Source organism: Fusarium vanettenii, assembly GCF_000151355.1.
Source record: "Fusarium vanettenii 77-13-4 chromosome 8 genomic scaffold NECHAsca_10_chr8_2_0, whole genome shotgun sequence".
Classification (NCBI taxonomy): Eukaryota; Fungi; Ascomycota; class Sordariomycetes; order Hypocreales; family Nectriaceae; genus Fusarium; species Fusarium vanettenii.
The window spans coordinates 624,562-650,352 of NW_003315874.1; the positions used below are offsets into that span (position 1 = coordinate 624,562).

The 25,791-nt window shown below is 53.2% G+C and overlaps 8 protein-coding genes across 8 annotated transcripts; 3 read left to right on the forward strand and 5 right to left on the reverse strand.

Moving 5' to 3' along the window:
* Window positions 1–1,995: 1,995 nt before the first annotated feature.
* Window positions 1,996–5,193, reverse strand: NECHADRAFT_71061 (uncharacterized protein; the record flags this gene model as incomplete). The annotated part of the gene is made up of 7 exons (XM_003048893.1): window positions 1,996–2,310; window positions 2,380–2,490; window positions 2,543–2,917; window positions 2,970–3,302; window positions 3,357–4,487; window positions 4,539–4,924; window positions 4,989–5,193. 7 exons carry the CDS (start codon window positions 5,191–5,193, stop codon window positions 2,263–2,265), a joined length of 2,589 nt encoding a protein of 862 aa, XP_003048939.1. The 3' UTR covers window positions 1,996–2,262.
* Window positions 5,194–7,020: 1,827 nt separating this feature from the next.
* NECHADRAFT_46921 (uncharacterized protein) lies at window positions 7,021–8,865 on the forward strand (the record flags this gene model as incomplete). Its single annotated transcript, XM_003048704.1, has 1 exon — window positions 7,021–8,865. The coding sequence occupies one exon, from the start codon at window positions 7,021–7,023 to the stop codon at window positions 8,863–8,865; it is 1,845 nt and encodes a 614-aa protein (XP_003048750.1).
* A 234-nt stretch (window positions 8,866–9,099) lies between these two features.
* Window positions 9,100–11,670, forward strand: NECHADRAFT_71064 (uncharacterized protein). The gene has a single exon (XM_003048705.1). It carries the CDS (start codon window positions 9,205–9,207, stop codon window positions 11,620–11,622), a length of 2,418 nt encoding a protein of 805 aa, XP_003048751.1. The 5' UTR covers window positions 9,100–9,204; the 3' UTR covers window positions 11,623–11,670.
* A 61-nt stretch (window positions 11,671–11,731) lies between these two features.
* NECHADRAFT_95514 (uncharacterized protein) lies at window positions 11,732–12,594 on the reverse strand (the record flags this gene model as incomplete). The annotated part of the gene is made up of 2 exons (XM_003048894.1): window positions 11,732–12,350; window positions 12,404–12,594. 2 exons carry the CDS (start codon window positions 12,592–12,594, stop codon window positions 11,732–11,734), a joined length of 810 nt encoding a protein of 269 aa, XP_003048940.1.
* Window positions 12,595–13,085: 491 nt separating this feature from the next.
* NECHADRAFT_101289 (uncharacterized protein) lies at window positions 13,086–14,541 on the reverse strand (the record flags this gene model as incomplete). Its single annotated transcript, XM_003048895.1, has 3 exons — window positions 14,386–14,541; window positions 14,001–14,326; window positions 13,086–13,949 (listed from the first exon to the last, which is right to left on the reverse strand). The coding sequence occupies exons 1-3, from the start codon at window positions 14,525–14,527 to the stop codon at window positions 13,086–13,088; spliced, it is 1,332 nt and encodes a 443-aa protein (XP_003048941.1). The 5' UTR covers window positions 14,528–14,541.
* Window positions 14,542–16,212: 1,671 nt separating this feature from the next.
* Window positions 16,213–17,897, forward strand: NECHADRAFT_46616 (uncharacterized protein; the record flags this gene model as incomplete). Its single annotated transcript, XM_003048706.1, has 8 exons — window positions 16,213–16,306; window positions 16,375–16,432; window positions 16,481–16,676; window positions 16,704–16,772; window positions 16,827–17,027; window positions 17,079–17,125; window positions 17,173–17,463; window positions 17,516–17,897. Coding segments are annotated over 8 exons (1,338 nt in total), but the record flags the coding sequence as incomplete, so codon positions are not given.
* Window positions 17,898–18,815: 918 nt separating this feature from the next.
* On the reverse strand, window positions 18,816–19,769 carry NECHADRAFT_83762 (uncharacterized protein; the record flags this gene model as incomplete). Its single annotated transcript, XM_003048896.1, has 3 exons — window positions 18,816–18,987; window positions 19,082–19,131; window positions 19,254–19,769. 3 exons carry the CDS (start codon window positions 19,767–19,769, stop codon window positions 18,816–18,818), a joined length of 738 nt encoding a protein of 245 aa, XP_003048942.1.
* Window positions 19,770–20,828: 1,059 nt separating this feature from the next.
* On the reverse strand, window positions 20,829–23,946 carry NECHADRAFT_83763 (uncharacterized protein; the record flags this gene model as incomplete). Its single annotated transcript, XM_003048897.1, has 3 exons — window positions 20,829–20,986; window positions 21,040–23,623; window positions 23,815–23,946. The coding sequence occupies 3 exons, from the start codon at window positions 23,944–23,946 to the stop codon at window positions 20,829–20,831; spliced, it is 2,874 nt and encodes a 957-aa protein (XP_003048943.1).
* Between the last annotated feature and the right edge of the window lie 1,845 nt (window positions 23,947–25,791).

Here is a 25,791-nt window from a genome sequence, read left to right on the forward strand (position 1 = left end):
GGAGAGGGCAGCAGGCCGGGCGGCCATGCCAGCGCGGAGGGCCGACATGACGATGAGGTTTGGCTGTTTGGAGGGAGCTTGGATGGATTGAGCGGTTCGAGAGTGTTGAAGGTGAGAATTGGTCTACTATGAAGAAGAGATAGGTTGTTAGCAATTTGTGGCAGACCCAAGAGATTCATGGTAAAGAGGTGTCGTCATGATAGGCTAATATTGGACCACGAAGGTACAGAGAGAAGAGTAAAGCATAACGAAGCAAGAGAGGAGCAGGATAACTTACTTGAACTGACACTCTCACTGTCCCTCGAAGCACAAACTCAATGATAGATATCGTGACAATTGGGAAGAAACAAATCAGGAGGGAGACTGACCGACCCTTTTATATCATGGCCAGCCCTGGAATCACCTCCCGCCCCCTCCAGATGTCTCTCCCCCTCTCGTCCCCCAAAAGATCCATCCAGTCATGACTTCTACTTCCCGCCTCGTCTCGAGACCGGGCGTTAGCGGCTGCCAGAAGCGAAACTAAAACCAACGTCTCCCCGCAATCGCTCCAGCCTGCGCTGCTGCGGCTTGTCTGAGCGGAGCGGGAGGGTAGCCAGAGGAGGATGGAGGAGGGAGACTCGACGGGAGGAATCAGGAAAGAGAGGGGTGAGGTTAGCAAGTTGCCTCTAGAGGAAAGTACCTTGGGTCAGCTACCAGTGACGGGAGCTCTCACCTTTTCCTCGGCCTCCACCTCGATTCTTTTTGGATTCTACACCCGAACCATCTCCAACTCCTGAAAAGAATTCAATTCATCCCGAACCATTGCCGAACCAGCTTCGAAACTGCAGGAGTCGTTCTACTCAAGTCCTTTGCAAACTCAATTGACCATCTCCCACTGCCAACATCAAGGCGCCCTGTGATAACAACCCTCCCCTGCCACGTTATCCACCCCAGCTAGATCTCGATAGGCAAGGCAAACCGCATTGCCGAACACACTGCACCGTGCAGCCGATACGTACCGGCATCATCATTATCATTCGCCCTGCTCTCCATTTCATGCCAGATCCGAACGAAACCCGTGAACCTGCCCTCGTGGCTCAATCTGCCGATGCAGCTGGACCAATCATTCCCAAAAAGATGTGGTAATTAGCCAACCCCCCTCCACTTGGGGAATTCGGGCTCGTTACAGAACCTCTTCACGGGTTGGCCTTCCTGTTTGTGGGACTGCGCTATCGCATGGGACTTTCACCTTGTCAAGGCGCGGGGTATCTCCATATCAACGATGGGGTACTCTACCAAGCTTGAAGGCCGTTTTTTGTTACGTGGAAAACACCCTCTTGCTACACTGGCCTACTAGCCGAAATTTCCAATCCTGGCGTTTCACCGAGCTTCACCACCCGCGTACTCGCCCTCTTTGGTAGGTTATCCTCACTGGTGGTCATCCTCCTTCAGCAGGGATTGTTCTGGACCAAATGCGCCTTGTCTTTGTTGGAGCCTCACACCCCACGAACTGGTCCGGTGGCCGTCATTCACAACCCCCCGGGCCGGTTCCGGTCCCGGAGCCGTCCACCATTATCGGCTGCAAGAGTCTCCTCGGGGGGTGTTGATGTGCTGTAATGTGTGTAGTATCTACGGAGATCGGCAACCTGATAAGCCCATCGATTCCAATAATTTAGCATGCAAGGTACGTAGCGTAGCGTAGCACATGGTCCAGAAGCCTCCCCGTTTCGGCAGGTCGAGGGAGATGGGAGGCGGGGGTCCGTGGAGTTCATGTCTGAGGTGGCTAGCCGTCTCACTTGACCTGACATACTGGACTAGTTAGTATACAAAGGTTGCTTCGTTCGCTCCTTTGTGAGCAAGGCCAGCCATGCATCATGGATACTTTCGTCGTCTCTCGTCTGATCGCTAGAGCAACATGTTTCAAGCAAGATCACACCGATGCCGATGTCAGTCACTGGGTCATGTCCCATCCCATGTCGGACAATCATGCCCACAAAATCCAACAGTCAATCAGCTCGAACAATCAATAAAAAGCAATGTTCAACCTGCTAATGATGCTTCTGGGACAAATTCAAACGACAACGCCATCGCCAATGTTGATGCCAATGCAATGCAATGCCAATAGTACCCGAGGAAACTCACGCCCAACCATCATCTTTCGTGTCTCCAAGGTCCAAGCCTGAGCCTGGTTCTGGTAGAATCTCATAATTACCAAAAGGGCGATACCCAAATCCTTCGTGTCTCGATCTTTACAACACCACTCGTACTCCAACAGAGAGTTCGTTATTCCTCATGCTCGCGCATATACCTGACAAAAGTCTTCTTGTGGGTCTGTGATTTCTTGTCAGCCTCCATTGCATGATCATGACTACTGACTACTGCTCGTAGCCCAAGACCTACCATTCCGGCGTATTTGCCATCTTTCAGGACACAAATGTATCGAAGACCCAACTTGGAGAACAATTCGTAAACCAAATCCATCGGCGACTTGATGTCGAGCGCAACCGGTGCCTTCCAGTCATGTTAGCAGCCACCAAGTGAGACTAAACGGAAGGGGACTCACGGGATCAATGTATGGTGTAAAGTCAGTCGGATCGAACACGCCAGTGTCCTCGTCAATGCTGGGGATCCGGTCCATTAAGCAAAGATCCGTACTTTCCTCCACCAGCTGATCCAGCGCATATCCTAGATCAGGAACAGGAATCAAGCCCACCAGGATACCATGTCGCACGATGGGCAAGCCTCCATCAAGCTCACCAGCTCGATGCAGAAGCTCAAGCTTGACTCGCAGGCTAGTTGCAGGTACCAAAGGGGAGTTGGTAATGTCGATGAGACGCTCTCGTCGAATCCGTGGGACAATGTCTGCGAGATCTTCTGTGAAAATCGGCTTGTGCTTGTTATCCAGGAATGGGTATGAGTTCATGCTCGTAAGGAGGTCCTATCACAGTCAGTTACTACACCGACCCACATGCTCGGGAATCAAGACTTACATAGATACTGTTGGGCTCGATAGCATCTGCCGTCCACTTGGCCACAAGAATGGCAAGTGAGAATGGCAGCACATAGTCGAGGCTACCGGTGAGCTCGAACAGAATCACAGCCAGTGTCACAGACAATCTCGTTACGCCGCACATTGTAGCACCGGCCGCAATGAGACCATACACACCAGGTTGGATGCAAGATCCGTCCTGGCTGAATGCACAATTGCCCCAGACACCCCAATCAGGGACTCGGAGCACAGACCATTGCACAACATGACCAACAATTCTACCCATCAAGCCTCCTACAACCATGGACGGGACATAGATTCCAGCAGGTACTTTCTAAAACGCGTGTTAGAAAGATCTTGAGCTGTCTAATTGAAGTGAAGGACTTACGATTCCAAAAGTAATGACTGTCAAGAATCCCTTGATCAGGAGCGCCACAAATAGGTGAAGAAGAATTGGGGGAATGTCGTCAATGGACTTGGGACACAGTGTTTGCTCTTCCCAGTCCATGTCTGACCCATCGCAGGGTGAAGCCAGATTCAGGAGAAGCTCGGCAACAGGGAGCCTCGTCAGGCCATTCCAGTAGCTCATCAGGCCTGTTACCAAGGCCACGAGAAACACTTCAAGAAGCGGGAACTTCTTGATCACCTTGATTCGTCGGAAGGACTGAGCCCAGTACTTGGATGCCTTGATGAAGAGGGCTCCAACAGCGCCGCCGATGATTCCTACAAAGATGAAGCTAACAAGTTCAAAATATTCCCAATCGACGAGGTATCGCACTTCGAACAGAACAATCTTGTGGGTGCCGTATGGGTTGAGGAATTTCAGTGACAGAGCTGCGACGATGCAGCAAAAGAATGTCCTGAACAGCGTCTTGGCTGGGAAAAAGTATGATACTTCTTCCAGGCCGAAGAGAACGCCTCCCAGGGGGGCACCAAAAGCCACGGCCACACCAGCAGCCGCAGCGGCCGAAATTACCTCTCGTCGCTTGCCGTCGTTCTGGTCGTATTTCGAAAAGATACGGCACAGAATGTTGCCCACGCAAGCAGCCATGTGGACATATGGGCCCTCCTTTCCAAGACTCATCCCTGATGCAACACTAAGGATCAAGGCAACCATCTTGATAAAAAGAGTCCTGACACCAAGGAACCCGTGAAGAACGAAACCGCTCAGGATGACACGGACTTCAGCTACTCCACTTCCTGCCGCAGAATAGTAAACCATGGGCGGATTTTCCGGCTTCGAGTCGGCAACTTGTCGAGGAGTCGAAGATTCGCTGCTGGCAGGTTCATCGTAGGACGGCTGTGGATCATCGGCAGCGAGGTTCTCATCAAGAGTCGTGAGGTGGTAGGCCGAAGGCACCACCGTCTTTGTCCAGAGAGTGATCCAGCATGCAAGAAGCGCAAGAATGAGAACAAACACCATGTAGATGATGAAGCTGCTCCAGATGTCTCCAAAAGGATAGTCCAGTGTGTAAGACCAGCTTGTCCAGTCTTCACAGGCACCATCCGGGCAGCACCTCTACATCTCAAGTTAGCCTAGTCGATGACAAAACACCATGTTAATACATACCTTTCTGTTGAGATACCAGGCCCGAGAACAGTAGCCATCCTTGAAATCAAACACGGATGATTCGGCAACATCAACCGTGTAAGCCATCAAAGCGACAATGAAGCCGCTCAGAGCACTGAGTATCCAGCCTTGGGCACCGTCAAATATGACGCGGACCCGACCCCAAACATCCTTTCGACTTCGCAACTGCTTGACACGATACGAATCGGCAATGGCGTCGTGGACCCAGTCGGTACTGGTGAATTGATCGTACCACACACGCTCGTCGGGGAAGATGGTGCCTTTTGACTCGGCCATGGAGGACTCATGACGATCCGAAAGGGCGTGTATTATTCTCGAGCCCCATGAAGGGTGTCGGCTGTGATGTCGTGAACCATGATAACCACCTCCACCTAGAATGGAACAAAGGTCAGCCAAGCTCATCTCCGGTGGCATGGTCGTTCTGCTAACCTGTGTAGCTCTGATCTCTGGAGAGAGACGGATTTTGGCCTCGGCTCGAGCTTGTTCCTGCGATGCGAATTCGTGATCTCGAGGTCGTGAGAAGCGGTGATCGTTCGTCCGGCTCGCCCATAGATTGATTCCGACTCAAAGGATGGGGTCGTCGAACGGACCGTGGAGAAGGCGGCTGAGAGCTTTCGCTCCCACGTTCTGCCATGATGGCGAAAAAAGGACCAAGTTGGAGGGCGCCCGCGGTGGTAAGCCTAAATTATCGCCGAAGATGGGATCCAGAAAAACAAAGCCCAACACAACAGACACCACCCAAGGAGTAATAAAAGAGAGAATCGAGAACAAGAAAGAGAAATCCGAGAGAAGGGACAAAGTCTGACCCAAGACTTTCCTTTCGACGCCCGTCAGTGTCTTGCTGGGGTCTCGATGGTTCGTCAGTTGGCACACCGTCACCGTCAGGGTCCAGGTGACCTTGAATGGGCGTGTGCGCGTGGAGGCGCCAAGCGTGGCTCGGTATCGGGGATCGCGGGGAGAATCGCAAGATGGAGGGAGAGACGGGGAGATCGTCGAGGAAAAGAGTCCGAGGTTGTAGGTATTGTTGTTGAATAAATAGGTACACCAAAAGTGTGGTCGACCAAGGTTTGTAACGGTTCTGTACCCGTCTGCGGATGACAACCTTCTCGGGGATGATTCGGCCGAGTCGAGTTTATCGAGAGCCACAAGGTCTCAGGAGGATGGACAGCTCCAAGACCACAGTCTTGAGCCTTTTGACCGGTTCTCTTCTAGGTAAGGTATACAACGCGAGATTCGGTTGCCCGTCTGTCGCACCTTGTAGGGCAAAAGAGGCCTCAGACACTCTTCAATGAGGTCGAGGAGGGAGAGGAACGCTGATGAAGCGAATTCAAAGGGATGTGATGAAGCAAAGTGATGGACAAGGGAATGAATGGCAGGTATGAAACCAACCCCCATGCCACCCATGCCCATGTCATGGCTCGGAGTACATCGGCCTCCTGCAGTCCCTCGCTGAGCCCAAAAGTACCTCGGGTGCCAAACCTGGGGGCATTTCGTCATTGTCCAGCGCGCTCTTTGGCCAGGGGCCAATTGACGGCTCCTCCACTGTAATTTTGGCTTTTGGCGCTTGAGGCGCCGTTGCGTTGCAGCTGAGGACCCTGAAGTCCAGGTCTCAAATCCTCCATCCACTCTCGGGAAAGGTGGTTATCGGGCAAGCTCCGACCAAAGAAGGTTGTTCTCAACCGTTCAATCCACTGCAAGGCACACATCCATACGCACCACGTTTTTTCCTTGTGCGACAATTGACGTAGTATTAATAGATCTTCAACTCTTGACTCAGTGTTGACCTTCTTCCCGGGTTGAGACCGCATGTCTTGGTTGATAACATCGCGCCGACTCGAATCGCCAATCTCCACTGAAATAAGGCGATCTGACGTCAAATGCCTCTGCTCTCCCATGACTCGCGATCTTGTTCATGATAAGCGCACCTACACGCGTCCCTGGTCTTGTGTAGCGTTTCGGGCGGGGTGGGGTCAGACAAAAGTCAGAAGGCACGTCGGGTGGCGTCCAGTTCAAGGTATGCCATGTAAGACCTCGTACTCTGTAGGTAGGTAATACATTGCCTCATCTTCAACGACGACTCTTGCTTCATTGCATCTGCCCAAGGCGAGTGGGGCGCTGTGTATGTACAGTTGACTGTCTCTCTCCGAGACATCGCCGCACGGTTAGGGGTCATCTGAGCTCTGACTCCTCCGCTCTCGGTTAGGTGGAGGTGGGGGCTGTCTGGTCCTGGCACGCGGGTATCACGTGCCACATTTCCTGCCGCAAGTTGTGGCTGAAGTAGGACAGGGATATCGTGGCTAGTGATGCTAACCTTATCTTATCGCCGGACTAAAAATTTCCAAACGGAAAAAGTACTGCGACGCCTGCGACGGCGGTTGAACTGGTTGAAACCGGAGCATCAATTTCTTTTTTATCCCTCAACCTCTTGACCAAAGTTACCTTTTCTAGGCATTTTGCCAAAATGGCCAAGAAGAGAAAGTCAAGACAAGGCGATGCGCCCTCCGGGCCCAAGGAGCTTGACACTGCCGATGCGCGCCTTGGTCCCATCACCACCTTCGAGGATGTTGCCGATTCCGAGGACGAATACTTCATGAACCGAGATCAGATTCTTTTGGAGGATGGACCCAACTCGAAGCGCCGAAGAAAACAAGACGAGGACGAGGACATTGAGTTGTCCGACGAAGAGATCTTAGGTTATGAGGACTCGGAAGGCGACGACGATGAGCGACCACGCAAAACCAAGGGGTCCGCCTCCAAGGGCGCGGCCTCTGAAGATGAAGAGGAGGAGGGAAGTCAAGATGGAGAAGAGGGTGACTCTGGTTGGTGGGGTTCTTCGAAAAACGAATACTACAATGCCGACAACATCGAGACCGAGGCCGACGCCCTCGAGGAAGAGGTCGAGGCCAAGCGACTTCAGCAGAAGAAGCTTTCCAAGATGGCCGAGGAGGACTTCATCTTCGATGGCGACGAATGGCTAGCTGAGGGTGCAGAAGCAGATGGTGGCGAAGAAACTGTCACTGAAGTTCTCAAGGAGGTCGAGGTTACGGATGACATGGGCCCCGAAGAACGATATACCCTGCTCAAGAACCGCTACCCCGAATTCGAACATCTCGTCAAGGAATTCCAAATGCTTCAGCCTGAATTGTCAGAGCTTCAAAAGACAGCTCAGGGTTTGTCAGGGCAATCGCTCGAGGCAATCAAATACTGGGTACTTGGGTGCTATGTCTCCGCTCTGGCCAGCTATTTTGCCATCCTGACATCACCTGCAAGGGATGCCTCCAAGGCGCAGAAGACACTGGATCCCGCAGAGCTACGGGACCACGAGGTTATGGAGACGCTGATCAGCTGCCGCGAGGCTTGGCAGAGAGTCAAGGACATGAAGTCCACCAAGACTATCGAGGACGATGTCATTTCAGAAATCGCTGAGGAAAGTTTCTTGCAGAGCATCAATGGTGAGGCTACCAAGAAGCCAAAGAAGAGCAAGAAGACATCGAAGCAAGAAAAGGCCGCTGCTGAGAAGTTGGCAAAGAAGCTTGAGAAGGCCAAGGCTGGAGAGGATGCTGTTGCTGATCTGTACGACCTGCCTCTTCCTGGCAAGAAGTCCAAGAAACAGAAGAAGGCCGAGGTCGAGGACAAGGATGGTGACAACTCGGACTTTGGAGAGGAGGACGCCCTCGACGAGCGGACAGCTGCCGACAAGGCGGCCCGCAAGAAGAGTCTCAAGTTCTACACTTCTCAAATTGTGCAGAAGGCGAACAAGCGTGCCGGCGCCGGCAGGGATGCTGGTGGTGATATGGATATTCCTCACCGTGAGCGGCTTCGAGATCGCCAAGCACGTCTCAATGCCGAGGCGGAGAAGCGTGGACTGAAGAACTCCAAGATGGGTGCAGACCTGGATGACAACAGCGACGATGAGGATGCTACCACTGCCAAGGCTGTTCGCGACGATGAGGACGAGTACTACGACATGGTAGCGCACAAGTCCAAGAAGAACAAGGAAGAGAAGGCCGAGCGTTATGCCGCATATGCTGCTGCCAGCAAGGCGGACCGGGTGGTAGAAAAGGAGGAAATTGGCGAGGACGGCAAGCGCAAGATCACGTATGCCATCGAGAAGAACAAGGGATTGGCACCAAAGCGCAGCAAGGACGTCAGGAACCCCAGAGTCAAGAAGCGCAAGCAGTACGAGGCCAAGCAGAAGAAGCTCAAGAGCATGAAGCCCATCTGGCAAGGTGGCGAGCCCAAGGGAGGATACCAGGGAGAGCTGGCGGGTATCAACACGGCGGTCATCAAGAGCACAAGACTATAGATTTGAATGCATTGGAAAAGTTGTTAATAGCGTTAATTATTGGGTCTTATTTCGCAAACACTTCATTGTTCCTGTGATATGAATGGAGAGGTTGTCGTGTAAGTCCCTGCCCCTGATTATCAAGGGCGGGTCGGGTCGTGCGTGCGTAGTCGGCCCCGCCAAACTCCACGTTGCAGCTGCGTTGCTTGATGGTGAGCTTCCCTTTAGCAACCTGCAACATCCCACCTTGGACCACAGCAACTTGGCACTAATTAGTGCAAATAACCCCTACTCGATGCCTGTAAACAGGTAACACAGAGCGATTCCATCATTACCGCTCTCGGGAGCTACGAACCGAAAATGGCCGACTTCGACCCTTCCAAGCTCACCTCGACCTCCCAGATCTTCTCGACGAATCACACCCTCCCCCAGATCCGCGCTATTCACAAGAACCTCCATGTCGCTATCGAAGAGAAATCTACCCGTCTGCGTACGCAGGTCGGAAGCTCGTACCGCGACCTCCTGGGCACGGCCGACACCATCGTCCACATGCGTGATGACAACGATGTCGTCCAGGAGCTGCTGGGCAAGATGGGTGGTCGTTGCGGGAGAGCTATAATCGGCGCCAAGGCGACAGGTCTTTCCAAGTTTGTGGCTAAGGAGAACAATTCAGAAGTGTCAATTGCTGCGCGACTGCGTCTGCTTGACGCCTGCGTCCTGGTTGTCGGGAGAATACTGAAGGGTGGAGGCGGGTTTGGCGACAACGTCAAGAAGGGAGATAGACTGGTGCTATCAACCAAGGTTCTCGTTCTCAGTCGACTTTTGATCAAGAATCTTTCGGAAGACGCAACCGACGCGAGCAGTCTTCGTGCTATCGAGACGGCCAAGGCATCCATCAGCAAGCTACGACGAAGACTTCTGAGAAACGTTGAGAAGGTCTTCGAGAGGGCGGGTGATGAGACAGAGAGGGAGGATGTGCAGAAAGCACTCTGTGCCTATAGCCTGGCAACCAGCTCTGGAGCAAGAGATGTGCTGCGGCATTTCCTCCATGTGAGAGGCGAGGCCATGGCACTCTCATTCCAGGTGGAGGAGAGTAACCGCAAGAGAAGCGCCGACGATGTCATTCAGAGTCTCAAACTCTACTCCAGAACACTATTAGATGTCCAGGCTCTGGTACCAGGAAGGCTCTCGTTGGCCTTGGCTGGACTCAAGAACAATCCTCTCTTGGCTGATCCCAGTCTGAAGCGACTCGAAGGTCTACGGTTGGACGTCTACGAGCGCTGGTGTGGTGAAGAAATCCAATACTTCACACCTTACATTCGACACGACGATCTTGATGGAAGCCATGCCCGAGAGATGCTATCTGCCTGGTCCGAGAAGGGGTCCGAGGTGTTGCTTGATGGGCTCAAGAAGACGTTGGACACGATGTCGGAGTTCAAGATGATCATGGAACTGCGAACAAATGTTTTGGAACTTTGGATCAGAGATGGCGCAAAGGCACGAGGCATTGACCCGTCCGAGCTTCAAGATGCCCTGCGCGATGCCATCAACGCACGCATGTTGGCTGTGCTCGACAACAAGGTTAGCAAGCTCCGTCTAGTCGGGTCCGAGGTTTCTGCAGCTCTGGGACGATGGAAAGATGGCATCACAGATGAGCACGTCAGTATCTGGGACGAGGAAGGTTACGACGCAGCTCTCGCAGGTGGTGCCGCGCCTTTTGTTCAGGAGGTTGTATCACGACTCTATGGCCGAAACGACGCCGTATCCAAGGCGGCGCATTGCTACAAGTCATGGTACCATGTGATAGACGACGTCAAGGATGTTGTGGAGCAGCTCAGGAGACAGCGCTGGGATAACGACTATGACGAGATTGAGGACGAGGAGACGATCGAATCCAGGCAGAAGCTGCTAAGCAAAGATGATCCGCAGATGCTGCAGGAGAAGCTCGACACAACTCTGGACAGGTCATTCAAAGAGCTCGAGGACCAGATCCATAAGCTCTGGGACGAACGGGCTGGGTCAGTACGGAATGGCAAGTTGGCCATGTACTTCCTCCGTGTTCTCAGAGACATCCGTCATCAGCTGCCTCAACGTCCATCGATCAAGACCTTTGGATTAGCCATTGTGCCTTCGCTCCACGAAAAGATCTCAGTGGCAGTGTCCTCGCCTGCGCTAGATGAGTTCTCTGCACATGGGGTCTCCCAACGGGTTGTTGTTGGGCGTCCACTCTGGGAAGGGGAGCCGGCCTTGCCTAACCAGCCGTCGCCAGAACTCTTCCAGTTTCTTCGATCCTTGTCGTTGACCATGTCAGAAGAGGGTGTGGATCTGTGGACCAAGGCTGCTACGTCTGTTCTCAAGAAGCATTTGAGTCGTCGGCTTTGCGAGATGTGGGAGACTGCCCTGACAGAGGTTTCATCTCAGATGGACACACCCAAGGAGGAACCTGCCAAGGACGATGATGATGATGACGATGACGAGGAAGAAAAGGAGGAAGATGCAACGGAGAAAGAGAAGGATGCCAAGGATGTCAGCAAGGAACAAGCGTCCGGTCTCACCCCCGAACAAAGGACAGACCTCTTTACCCAGTGGCTCTTTGACGTTGCTCTCCTAAAACGATGCATTGGCAGTATAGAGGAGACAAGTAGCACTCTCCAAGATCTTGAGGACAAGATGTACGAGCATTCTAAGCTGGACGATGAGGCAGCACGACAGCGGCTCACCAAATCGGCCAACGAATTTTGGCAACGAACCCATGTGTTGTTTGGTCTGCTCGCATAGGATATGGACGAATAATAGATGTAGATATAATCAAGTCTTGAGAACTCTATCCTTCTCTTTCATAAACCAGCTCGCACTCTACACACAAGGATGATATACCAAAGAAGCCTTACAGCTTGTGTCTCTTGGCGCCGCTTGCAAGCTTTGCAAACTCCTGCTGCGGTACTCCCGTCAGGAATCTCTCGAGACCAGCAAACACCTCGTGCACATTCTGCGTATGCATGAGTTCCATCTCTGGTCTCTTGATGAGCTTCTTAATCCTCGTCAAGCTGTCCCCGACCAGATGCTCACCCAACCTCTCGTCAACCTCCTTCAGCACCCTCTCGTTAAACTTGGCATCATCCGCTTCGTTAAAAATCTCATTGACAAATCCACATCGCTCCAATTGTTCAGCCCCGATGCGTCGACTCATCAACAACGCCTCGTTCGCGCGCGCAGGTCCAAGACGTAGCACCAGAGCCCGCGACGCTCCGCCCTCGGCAACGAGACCGATGGATGAGAACGGTGTGAGGAGGAAGGCCGAGGGCGTGCAGTAGATGAAGTCGGCGTGGGCGACGAGAGCTGCCGTAAGGCCCACGACAGGTCCGTTGAGGCCTACGACTAGCACCTTGGGGTGCGTTGCGAAGGCGTGGGTGATGTTGAGGTTGAAGGCGACAAAGCTTTGGAGCCAGGTCTTGTGCGAGTCCTTGCCCGAGGGTGACTCGCGGGTGAATGTTACATCAGCTCCTCTGTGGTCGTGTTAGCATTGAGGTTGTGATAATTTAACATGAAGAGCACATACGCGGAAAAGAAACGGCCCTTGGCTAAGATGACGGTGATAAACACCTCATCATGGGTTGCGACCTCTCGCATCTTTTGGGAAAGGTCATAGTAATGAGCTCCCGTCATGGCATTCAGCTTGCTCGCATTGTCAATGGTCAATACAGCAATACGGCCGCGATACTCGAGCGTTATGATGGATTCGGTCGACATCTTGACAGACGAGAAACAAGATCGAAACTGAAGAATGACAATGTAGAGATGGGATGAGCGAGATTGAATGAAAGACAAGTCATCAACAAGAAAAGAGTCTTACTCAGTTCTCTCTTTATCTGTAGGGTAACGGAACATGGGGTCTCGCTCAATGACACCCCGGACAAGGATTCCCCACAATCTGCACCGAGGAGCCTCGGCCTGTTGTGGATCCTGAGCCGGAGTGCCACGGGGGGAATATCCGTAGATGCAGCACAGTCAAAGAGGAATAATTCTTGGATACCACGTCTCAAAAACTTCAAATAAAGGCATTAAATGTCTTCCAAATCACACAACCAACTCCATTGACCAAAGGCACGCCCTCAAGGCAACCCCGAGCATGCAATTTTTCTATCTTCATCAAGAGCAAACCGACATGAAGACCCCTCCCCTCACTCTACACCACCCACCACTCATCACCCAGCGTTCACATAAGCCTTTGCAGAAAATTCCTAACGGCGCTTGGGAGCAATGTGTCTCTGCTTGGGAAAGTTGAGAGGCAGGGTAAGTCGGGCAACGTGGATAGTCGTCTTGGTGTCCTTGTTGCTCACGGGCTTGACGCGGCCGCCAATCTCGTGGAAGTAACCGTTCATGGTCTTTTGGTCAATCTTGAGGTCGTCGCGTAGGTTCTGCGTGTCCACCTCAAAGTTGTCGACGATGCAGGCAAAGACGCAGCAGTGCGTCATCAGCAGGTCTATGTGGAACTTGCGCATCTCGCCCCGGTCCGAGAACTTGCGCCGGATGCTCTCGATGACGGCCTCGGGTGCCGGCGCTAGAATCTCCCTGAGCTTCTCACGGGGTGGTATGCTTCGGGTTCCCCTCGCCTTGCCGGGCTTGCTGTGGAGGTAGAACATGAGGACGAAGAAGAAGTAGCGTAGCACGCGGAGTCGTGTTACGGCCTCCTCGTTGCCAGCCACCCGGTTGACGCGCGCCGCCACGAAGCGCGAGGGCACCTGGATGCTCTCCTTGTGTTGCACCTTCTCCTGCCATTCGCGGACGGGCACAAGGTTGAGGATGTCGGCGCCGATAATCTTCTTGGGGTCGTAGACGTCTTGGATCTCGGTCGCGTCCACGTTGGCGACGGGCACGGGCTTGGCCTCGTCCACCACAGCCTGCAGCTCTTCCCGCGACGCCATGGTCGATGTGACTTCTCCGACCGAGCTGAGCATGGCGCGAGCTGCGGCGTCGATCTTGGTGGGTGCATCTCCCGCCTTCTTCTGAGGCGCGATGGCGTTGAGGACGTTCTCCTGGATAGCCTTCTTGGCTTTCTTGGTACCAAATGTCTGGCCAAGATCCGTCTTGAGCTCCATCATAGTCTGTTTCAAGTCAGCAAAATGCGATATTAGTAAATGCGCATCGCGGCATACCTGTTTAGCATCGCGCTCGCCCGTAGCAGCGGCCGAGGCCTGCTTTGCGCGCACGGCGCCTCGAACCGTCATCTTCTTGGCCTCCACCACCTGGAGCTTTCCGGTCTTGGGATCATAGATGCCGAGGAAGTGATTCAGCGCAGGCTTGGTGCCCCTAGGACCTTCCGCCTTGGCTGTGTAGTCGAGACTGCGATGCGCCGTCGAGTGCAGTAAAAACTCCTTCTCGCCGGCAGACTTGGGCTGCTTCGTTTTTGACTTGGCGCCATTCTTGGGCGCATAGGAGTGAAAGGGGGTATTTTTCGGTAATTCGAAGCCCGGGATAGTAGCTGTAAAGGACCAATTAGTACTACGTCGGTCTTGATCTCGAGATGGCGGTGGTTGGTACCTATGACGGGTGGGCAGAACTTGGGTCGGAGGACGGAGGAGACGGCAGCTGAAGAGGGAGGCGCATCGATGGCGACCTTCTTCTTGGGCTTGGCCCCCGACTCTCCGCTCCTCTTGCGCTTCTTGTTGCTTTCTGAGGCCATGGTCAGGTCAATTGTGCCGACTTGACTCGTCGCTGGAGGATTTGATCTCCCAGAGGTGGGATGGAGTTTGGAGATCAAAAAAATTTGGGCGGGCGGCAGAAAACGGGGAGCCCGCTGTTTAGCCGACAGAGGTGAAGGCGGTGACAGCTGAGCACCGTGGAGGGAAGTCAATGGCAGGTAATACGCAATATGGTGAATTTGGAAATGCGATTGTAGACGGGTGTCAATTGTTTTCATCGAAGCTGTGTATTCTAGGATTCTATTCAAAAATGAGGATATCCTTCGATTCAATTCATCGTAGCGGGATGGGAATTGAGTCTGTGAACCACTGTATGTTTCTGCAGCTTCGAGTGCGCCCCACCGGCCTCGCGAGTTGCGCAGGTGGTGCGAGTCTGTGTGACGTCGAACCATCTGAGCTGATGTTCAACTCCAAACACAGGGTTGAATCTCAAATCATGATATAGACGGTCAATTCGAGTCTACCGAGTCGTTTGGACCTTGTAGACATTTAGGTACGTTCCAAGGCAGAACACAAAGCTCTGCCGCATCAAGCTAACACACCAAGCTGGAGCTTGGAGCTTGCATCGACGTCACGAGGAGGGCACAAGCACAGCACACGAAGCACACACATTGGAAGGTATTTTTCGTCCTTTTTCATTTAACGTTTATTCACGTTTAGTGCATCGTCTTTGCGAGCATGGTGATGGTTCGACCCTAAACACCGCTTTTGTTCCCGACCGTCCAATTGTCAAGTTCCCATCCGTCGTAATGTCCCATGTGACTGCCAACAACCGCTCTTGTGCGGGGTTCTGCCACCCTGACGTAGATCCCAAAGTCAAATCCCAGCTCCGTTGGTCGCGGGGAGATCCCAAAGGCGTCGCGGACGGTGAGCGCCCAGCTTCGGCTGCTGGCATCGTTCAGGCGCGTGAAGTCGTAACATCATGAGAGATGAGTCGAGTCAGGTTGAAGTGCGAGTTGTTTACTTGCTGTAAGGGCATAGTCAGTATTGCGCATAGCATCGACAGCGACAAGGAAAACTCACGATCGAGCCCTCATCTTTCTTCTCTTGCGCTTAAGGCGGCGAACCCGCTTCTTTCTCCATTTGGCTCTCATCTTGATCGACGATGCTGTCGCGGAATGTTAGCAGCTGAAGTGCAAATGCGCATCGGCGCAGGCAAGTAGCTTAGGACGGCAATGAGCATGACTCAGTGCCTGTCCCAAGACCAGCTTGGGCCGGGGTCGCGTGTACTTACTCTTTCGTGGATGAGAATCGTGGTGGGATGAGGAACAACTTCTGGTGCTGCGCGGGGAGATTTCAAGAGCTTTTGGGAGGTCATAGGTAGGGCACACAACCCCTCGTGGTCACGTGGGGAAGCACCACCACATTTCTGGGTGCAGACAGTGACAGATGCACAGTGCTCAATGATTTGCACTGTAATGCGCACAGTACAACTTGCCTCGAGGCAAGAGGGAAGGAACAATTATCTGAATCGGGGTCGAGAGCGTTGGGGACAATCAAACGGGATCTCAATTGAAGGGCAAATTCTCGCCCACAGGCTGCAAAGGTCAACTCTCATCTTGACCTTGCACTTCTCTGCCTGCGAGACGGATTCTCCTCCTTCAACAACCCCTGCAGGCCACTTACACGGCTCGATGGATCGACATTGAGACTTGCGAGACTCAACATGGACTACGAACATCAGGATCGAGCGCCATCACCAGGCTCTCCAGCCGCCTACCTTCATCTCGTAGACAACCGAAGCAGTCATCAATCTCAGAGTATGCCTTTCCCACTCCACGAGCTGTCCTTCTCCACCTCGAGTGGCTCCTCCTAACTAGCTTCATAGTACTGCTTCCACTCTGGCACAAGGAGATCTTCAAAATTGGGCGAGACCCTAACTTCAAGTGAGATTCTGTTGAAGCCACCTGATGGATTCTTACTCACATCCGCAGCACGTTGGCGATCGACGATGATGCTGACTTGATGGTCTCTCGAAACCACTGTGAAGTCTATGTCATCGAGTACGAACCAACCGTCAACCACATTTACGTTCGCGATAGAAAGTCATCCAATGGGACATTCGTCAACGATCAGCTCATTGGCCGTGGTCCAGAGATTACCGCTGGATATCTGCTGCAGGATGGCGATGTCATTGAGATTCGACCTTACTAGAAGTTCACAGTCGTTCAAGAACATCCCCCTCCCCGCCATGAACTGACCAGTCTACAACTTGGGGAGTGCGAGGTATGTTGTATTGGATATATCTTGTGAAACCCTTGTCTAACATGGTTGCCATAGTTGTTTGCGCACAGGTACCAAGTCACAGAACGTCGTCTCGGCCAAGGAGCAGAAGCTGCCGTCTGCTTGGCCAACGAAGTCTCGACTGGGAAGCAGTTGGTCTGCAAAATCGTCAATCTCGACAAGCTTCAAGGGAGGAATGCTCAAGAAGACATTCGACGCAAGTTCCAAGAGGCCGACATCTTGCGACAGCTGCGACATGTAAGCAGTCGTCCTTAGTTACCAAGAAACCGCATTGCTAACTTGATATAGCCCAATATTCTGCCATACGTCGATGCCATCACTTCTCCCCATACACTGTAAGTAATGGTGTACCTACCAATGCATCACTTATCTCACAAAACAGCTATACCTTCACAGAACTTGCCTCCGGGGGCGATCTCATGTCCTTCTTGTTTCGCCATGGGCAGGCCAAAGAGTTTGACGCACGAATCATTATTCGCCAGGTGGTTCGTGGACTTTGCTACCTTCATGAGAAAGGCATCGTCCATCGCGATCTCAAACCGGAGAATATTCTCTTGGCGTATTCTCCAAAGATTGCATACCATCGGGTTATGCTCTCAGATTTTGGTATTTCGGCTATCCACCACTGCAACAGGATGACTACCAATGCTGGAACGACAGCATACCAGGCACCGTGAGTCCATTACACCAACTGCCAAATAGAGCTGGTATCTGATAACATATAGGGAGTTCATGCGAAGCGGGCAATCTCACACGTCGGCGGTCGATATCTGGTCATTGGGAGTCGTTGCTACTATCCTCCTTGCAGCTGAACACCATGACGAAGACCTCAATCGAATGGATGACGACGAGATTGAGCGATACGTCCGAGATCTCTTCCACAGCTTGCCGCGCCAGCCGTCGTTAAATGCATACGACTTTGTCTGGATGTGTCTCCAGAGAGACCCCTCGCAGAGAATGACGGCCCATGAAGCGCAAGAGCACGAATGGCTGTGTACTCCAGCGAGGCATCTCAAGTTCTTTCGGCTGCTTGACAGGAGAATCATGTCCTACTGGAAGCCCCATGATAAGCTAAAGCCAATGCCTTGGGAGCTGCCATGCCTGATCAAGTCTGGCCCACCGACACCGACAAGAGAGTCCAGGTCTTCCAGTCAGTATTTTACGAGAACGCCAGTGCGAAGCAAGAGACGGGCCGACAACTCGACCATAGTCGATGAAGAGGACCTCGCTCAACGAAGCGCTGACAGCATGGACGATGAAGTCTCGTCGCCTTTTGTGGTGCCAACTCGGTCAACACGTTCAACAGGTACCAGCCCCAACGAAATGAGGAAGAAAGATATCAAGTCGGAGCATCCACAGCCTCCCTGGCATGGGTTTCTCAAGCCGGAACACCCCAGACATGCCGAGATCGGAACAAAGCGCAAGAGAATCCCCAGGATCAAGACCCATGGCACCGAACTGCATCCTCTGCCTGGATTAGCCAGACACCTACCGCGGTCTGTCAACCATTTCCATCGCGAAAACGTCCTCCTCGAGCTTCAGAGATCGAACTCCAAGTTTCTCGTTGACGAATCTATTCCAAGCACCCCTCTTGAGACGCTTGCACCACCAGCTCCAGTGAGCCCCAAGAAGCGAAAGAGCACATATGACGCAATGGACAAATCGACCGGAAGAGAGCAGCTGGATGTCCCAAAGATTCGATTCTGAGGTAGAAATACTTCTACGACTGTGTTTATCCTGGGATTGGGAGTTTTGTTGTTTAAGTGGGTTCACGACCGTTCACGAAATAACTAACAATGGGGAACTGGAACAGGTAAACGGGGCATTGTTTTCTCTTCAGGGCGTTTAACGGATGAATTAACGAATGGATTTCACGGAATGAGTCTGGGCGCATCAAGGAGCATCTAATGAAGCGCAATTAGGGAGAGGAACCTGGGAAATGGGTTTATGAATCTGGCGCGATGCTCTCTTTGGCCCATGTACCTGAGGTTTATACAGGCAAACAAGGTTGCTATCTACAACTCATCACCACTCAGTGAGTCCATCCTTCAACACATGCCACCAACCCTTGGGTTGATACTCGTCATCCCTCTTATTCTCAGAGTGATCATTCTCGTGCCACGCTGGAAGTGGCTTGATGCGTTGACTCTCCTTGATCTTGTCCATCCACTTCCTGACACACTCGGCTTGATCCTCTCTAGGACCTCCAGTATACTTCCAAATCTTGTGATTCTCACCATCATCAGTCTGCCAATCCCACATGATCAAACACCGATCCCCATTCCTCTTACATCTCGAACAGTCCTCCTTTTTCGGATTCCGGCCCACTGCGGGCCCGTATCTAAAGTCGAGTGTTCGCGAGCAGGGTAGGCCTCGGGCTTTACACTGTAGACATGGCTTCCTCTTTGTCGGCTTGGGTGGCTTTATAGGACGTATGTTACGATGAACGGCAATGAGACTCACGGGCATACCATCCATGTATCGTAGCGGACCGTTTTGCTGTCGATAGTACTCGATGCTGATCCATCGATCGAGACGATGTTCAAGATCATCCATGCGTTGGTAATACGCCTTCAACGTCTCACCCTCTGCGCGCTTCAACCCGAGTCCCACGTTGACTTCCTTTTCCACCTCCTCGTCCATGAGGCGATCAATCTCTCTCCACGTGAGTTTTTCACGAGGGTCTACCTCGGGACGACGGTAGATATAGGGGGCAGGTCTTCGCATCGCCTCCCTTTTCTCCTGTATCTCCCTCGCTCTTTGGCGTACTGGCTTTACAGCTTTCTTGGCATCTTTTTCATCCCGCATGCGCCAGTATTCGTCAACTTCTCTGTCTGCTGCTTCTTGGCGTTGGTGGAGGACGGCGTTTACACGAATGTAAAAGACCAGTTTGACCATAGTAAGGAGATCAGGGGGTGCTCGAGGTGGCGGAGGCGGTGGAGGCTCCTGGGGATCGGCCGTGTTCTTGTTGTTGGGCATGGTGTGATGGATGTATGGATGGTTGGTTCTTGGTATGTATCTGGGAAAGGCTTTAGTTCAGAGCTGAGAAGTTAACTTACGAGTCTCTCTTTATAGATGAGATGGAATGGAAAAAAGGTGACGTGGCTATGAAGCTCATGTGTGTTGGTTTATATGCGAGGTGAATTTTGGTGGTGTGGGCTGAAGGTGGTGGGTGAACAAGCTTGCGTTGTCCGTTTCTGCAACAGAACAAAGAAATCCGACGCAATCTTCAATGTGAATGATCAATGCGGAAAGCGCACAAGCCAGAAACACCCAGTGACTTAGACCCGTGACCACTCTTGAGCTGGACAAGTTCTGTCTGTACATGATATGTCATCTCCCACGTAAACGCTTGTTCGTTACCATCACTTCCACCGAAGCAGTCACCATGTACCAAATGTTGTGACCCAGATTTCCAACCTAGGAAACCCAGAAGTTGTCATTTTTTGTTCTTTGGGAATGCTAATGTCCCTATGCATCTTCAATATCGTAACACGAATGAGAGGCTTCTCCCTAGCCAATCCTTGCACCTCGGGCGGTGTCAAGCACCGCCATGAACTTGCCAACACAAACAGAGATGGGTGTCATCTCAGGCAACCAGCCCTGGAAGCACCTGGTAGTGCCTAGTAGCACATCTTCTTTGTCCTCCTCCTAATCTGCCTTGCCATACGTGGCAAGGCCCTATGCCAACAGGTCAATGAACGACTTCCAGGGCTTTCAATATTTCCACACTGAAAGAAAAACGAGCAGCAAGTGAAAAGCAATCCAGAAACGCCCTCCAATGAGATCTCCGTCCCATGCCTAGCCTAAATCAAAACAATCCCAAACGCCCGCTCCATATAGATAGATCCTATACCTAGGTATACTCGGTGACAATCTGCTGGCCTGCTTCTGTGAGCCGCAGGCCGAGCTCCCGTGATGCCCTGAATCCCAAATATGATGGCGAGTAACACATGTAAACCCATAGGGTTTGTAGAATGGTATGAATATCGTTGCGTATTTCATGGTGCTTCGCCATCACTTCGTCAACCCCCTCACTCACGAGGATGCATGTGAAGGAACGCTGCGTGGTGTCACATCGCCGCTTCGTCGGCGTGGTGCCTGCTGGTAGGCATGCTGAACATGGCTGTTGGCCTCTGCAATCATCTGCTTCTTCTTACGAACAGCGCCGAGCCGTCCTGTGATCATCTTGATCACTATTCATGTGTTAGCTCTTAACTCTGAAACCGCCAGTTCAGGGGTCACTTACTCTTTCGAACATGAGCCTCCTCGTCACTGTCAAGTTCACCGCCGTTCATTTCCCTGACAGCATTGTCGGCTTCCTTGCCCGTGGACAGCTTCCTCTTCTCCATCTGAGGATCCTCATCACTGTCCAGTACCGCCTCGAGCATGCGGATCGCAGTGATGTAGGAAATCTCACAACCGCCGAGATTCTCGTTGGTGACTTCATCAATCGCTGCCGCACGGCTCATCTCAAGTGCCCGATCGTACATAAGTTTCTCGGCGCTGATGCCAGGTGTCAGATAAACCTGCTTCATCGTCGATCCCGTAGTAGAGGCAATCGACTCGGTTCCGTGGTTCGATGGATGGCTTGGGTGGTCCTCAGGCAGTTGCTTCTGTGCATCCATGAGCTTCAGGCGGACAACCTCGGATTTCTCCAACACCTCGTTGAAGCGTTGTCGAACCCATTGCACCACAGCATTAATACGCTGCACAACTGTCTGAGCAGTTGCTGCCGATAGCCCCGTTCCTTGCTCTCCTCGACTCTTCTTGGACCACCAGAGACTCGCTATGTCCATGGCTCTGGCGAGGAGTGTGAGCGACTTCACATAGAGAACAAGGGCTTCCTCTGACAGCGCAACAATAGCTTCAACCGTGAGACCTTCTTCCTCCGTCACCATCTGTTCAGGCTCAAGACCGCCCAGTCCATGATCTGCTGACGGCGCAAGAGGGACGAGCTGCTTATACTTGACCTCGGCGAAGCCATACACACAATCGCTTCGCGTGGCAAACTCTTCAATGGCCTGCGCAGCTCGCCCATCCTCATCGGTGCTGTGGGTACTCTTACCGTCACCGAGCAATCCGGCCGACGTTTGCGGAGTCGGATATGCCGGGAACGCCTGGTAAAGTGGGGGAGATGGCCCCTTCTGGCCTCGTCCAGGTGACACCCTGAAGCCAAAAAGGCGGAGGCTCGCATCCTGGATAGCCTTGGAGATGGCACTCGAGGCCGATCCGGGACTAGCGGAGAGAGCTTTTTCATACGACGACCTCCGATCATGCCGTCCTTGAGCTACCAAGGCGGTTCGTGAAGATGGAGTTGGAACTGCCCCTGTTGTCGAGGTGGGTGCTCCTTGCTGCGTGTATCGTCGAGCCAGGGGTCCAGATCTATGCGAGCCATTGTCACCCAACTTCTCGTTGGCCGCTAACTCATCAGCGAGGGCGTTGACTTCGACGTGGCGCCTCTCAACAACAACGTATTCTCGCTCTAGGGCGACATCCTGAGCTGCCTTTTCCTCCTCTGAAATTGGCGGATTGCTCGATGCTCGGCCTCTGCGCGCCTCTCTCAAAAGTGACGTGGGTGGTGAGACCTTATCACGACCAGTTACCCGGTCCTGGAGGCGGGCTTGGTTGGGTGCCGATGCTGCATGGTGAGGCACAGGGCGACGGATGCCCAAGCCCTCTGCGAGTTCACGAGGAGAACTTCCAGTCGCCCGGTGGCCTTCAGGCGGTTGCCGAGGGTATCGGCCTTCACCTGGGCTTCCTGCTTGTGGCGACCTTGGGTGGCGGTCTCTGGGCGACCTGGATGCCACACCCTCACGTGGTGATTCTTGTCCGGTATGTCGTGGGCTGCGTGACGCCGATGAGAGCCTCTGCCTCTGATGAATTGTCCTCAACTCCTGAGGTTGCGGTTCTGGTTCCTGCTCCTCTTCCTCTTCCTCGGGTGGAGGAATATCATCCTCCACTAGACCAGGAATTGGGTTTGTAACGACAGGATGGTTGAAGAAGTTCTCAAAACTGATACGTTCGACCGGACTTCGCTTGAGCAGACTTCGAATCAGTGCCTTGAGGTCAGCACTGATAGTTACCTCCCTCGGGAACTTGATGACATCCTCAGCACCCTCGATCTTTCTCAACAATTCGACATGGTTTCTAGCCCGGAACGGAGGACGACCTGTGCTCATCTCATAGAGTACCGTTCCCACAGACCAAAGATCGGCTTTCGCGTCATATCGCTCGTATCGGAGAATTTCTGGGGCCATGTACAGGGGGGACCCACAGAGCGTATCGGCTAGGGAAGTGGAGGGAAGCACACGGGCGAAACCGAAGTCGGCGAGCTTGAGCATGGGAAGGGACAGGAGGCCAGCGATTGGGATCGTTGTGCCTTTGCCGGCCTTCATGACTGGTCGACCTCTGTGATCCCGGAAGGCCTGTGAGGGCAGCAGCAGTAGATTTTGGGGCTTGACATCGCGATGGACGTAGTTCTTTTGACGCAGAAACTCGAGAGCACTGGTTAGTTGCTTCAGGAAATGTCGAATAACGACCTCGTGAAGACCTGAATTCGGTAGGCTGGGATACTTGCGTGCCATATCATGAGTGGCAGGGTGGGTGGCGAGCTTCTCTCGCTTCTTGATAAATAGGGACAAGTCGCCAAGCTCGCAATACTCCATGACAAGGTTGATATGTGTTGCTGACTCGAGGCAGTCATGGAGGGCGACGATATGGGGATGGCGTAATGTCTTGAGGATTTGAATTTCGCCATATAGGTTCTCTCTGAGCTTCTTGTTTAGCCGTTCCAGCTCAACGGATTTGATAGCGACGGCAGCCTTGGTTTCCTAATCGATGAACCTTTGTTAGCTACTGATGATTAATGAAATAGATGAAGCAGTGTTTCGCAGCTAAAGTCCCCGTGATACCGAGCTGATGACTGACAAGTTGCCAAGGTGATGGAGCTGCACCAGCAAGCGGCGCAACACCGTGCAATGACGGGGAGCAGGCTGAGGAGACAAGGGAAGCTTGGTCGTACCTTATGCCAGCCCAGATACACCTGGGCAAAGCTGCCTTTGCCAATCTCGGAGCCAATGTTGAACTGTCCTACGGCACGTCCGCTCGACTTCCTGGACCCCGAGGAGGTGGAAGACTCCTGTGGGCCCGCCATGGCTTCCTGTTGGTGTTGTCGATGGCAGGAAGACTGTCGAGCTCTGTTGTAGCCCTAAGGCCTATAAGATTCGGAAGACGTCGGCCGCAGATGAGGTCGTCATGTAATCGATGGGATGGGGAGCAGTTGAGAGAGCCGAGCTCAGATAGAAGAAGACACGAGAACGAGGCAGAGCGGTCGGGGGATGATTATCAACCAGATCGAAGGTGCCAGGTACGGGGTAGAGCTGGCAAGTCTAGGCTGACGGTTGATGGACAAGCAAGCAGTCGGTGAGGACGAATGTTCCTTGCTTAGGTGGATGGCCGAGGACGGATGGGGGAGAAACGAGAGCAGCGCAAATGCACCTGGGTAGGTAGGTGCTGCTGTAGGTATCCGAAAGGGTGGACCAGACTTGACTCGGTGCGCGCCTGCACTGCAGTATCGAGCCAAACACAAGCGTTAGTGGAGGGTAGAACGAGACGAGGTCGAGGCCGAGGGCGAATGCGAGGACAGGAAGGATAAGAGTGAAAGGTAGAGGAGGGTGGAAGAGGTATGAAGTTCTGGGGGATGCGTGTGACAGTGACAGCGATGGTGACGGCAAGGCGACGGCGATCGCGGCCTTGGTCGGTATGATCTAATGATTCTATAGCGAGCGACAAGGGCGAGCAGCAGAGCCGGGAGACGGTGGCCGGGGGGGACCTAGACCTAGCTCGCTAGGGTCTGGGTACTTGGGCTGCGCTGGTGTTGGTGCGACGGGATAGGATAGGACAGGATGGGAATAGGACGCAGGACGGATGAGATGGGGGCGGGCAGGTGACTAACACGGAAGGGCGTCTGAGGCGGTTCGAGGCGTTGGCGGCCGGCGCGATACGAGAGTTGGCCGTTGACCTGAGTCGAGAGCTCGAGCGGACGACGAGCTGGAGGGTTCGGAGAGCGTGATCGGAGGCGAATGGTATCAGTCTGGAGGCGGATGGGGCGGTTAGACGACGCAAAAGAGAGTCGTCAAGAAGCAATGAGCAGAGGCGGTGACTCGGGCAGGTTGCTCTGATGGATGTTATCGTCCACGTCCACGTCCACTTTCCAGAGAAGAGCTAGAGTCTAGAATTATGCAGGTCGATTATTCGTAGGGAGCCCGGGATGGATGGCCACTGCGCTGTATGCACTGTCGCTGCTGCTTGGGGGTGTTGCTGAAACGGGTTTGGGTTGTGTGCGAGAGAAGACGGGTGGAGGGTTGCGTTGCGTCACACACATCCACGGGAGCGGCAACGGAGGCGGTTGTGTTGGAAGGGACGAAAGAGAGACAAGAGTTTAAAGACAAGGGGCCTGGTATAGAAGAGGAGAGAGGTAAGGGAAGAATCAAGGCTGACGAAGCTAAAAGAAAGTCAAGTCGATGGGTACCTTGACAACTGTAGGCTCTGCACCCGCAGCTCAAGCTGACAATCCGTGAAAGACTGAACTGAGCTTGAGCCCAGCCGGGTTTCTAGAAGGGCACTTGGTCAAAAGATCCATAATGGGGCCCAGGGTTGAATCGATTGACGGATGGAGTGGACGCCTGGCCCTGCCCTGCCCTGCGGAAACAGAAACACAACGCGACGCCAAAAGTAGCCCACGAGTACCTCTTTAGCGCGTCCACCCAAGGGAACTGCCGCAGCGCAGGCGTCAGAGGGGTCCTGGGGCTGGGGCTGGCTGGCCGGCCGAGGGGGCGACTCAACCAGGGGGGCACACCAGTCTGGCACATGGGGTGGGCCATCAGCATCCAAGGTCACGACCCTGTGGACGGGTACTTTAGATTTGTGTGGGAACGAGACCCGGGGAGCAAGTATCTGGGTCATGTATCCTGTCTAGCCTGCAACACAACCCATCCAT

Excerpts from the sequence above, each read along its gene's own strand:
- NECHADRAFT_71064 (XM_003048705.1), top strand. The coding sequence starts at position 9,205 with ATGGCCGACTTCGACCCTTCCAAGCTCACCTCGACCTCCCAGATCTTC.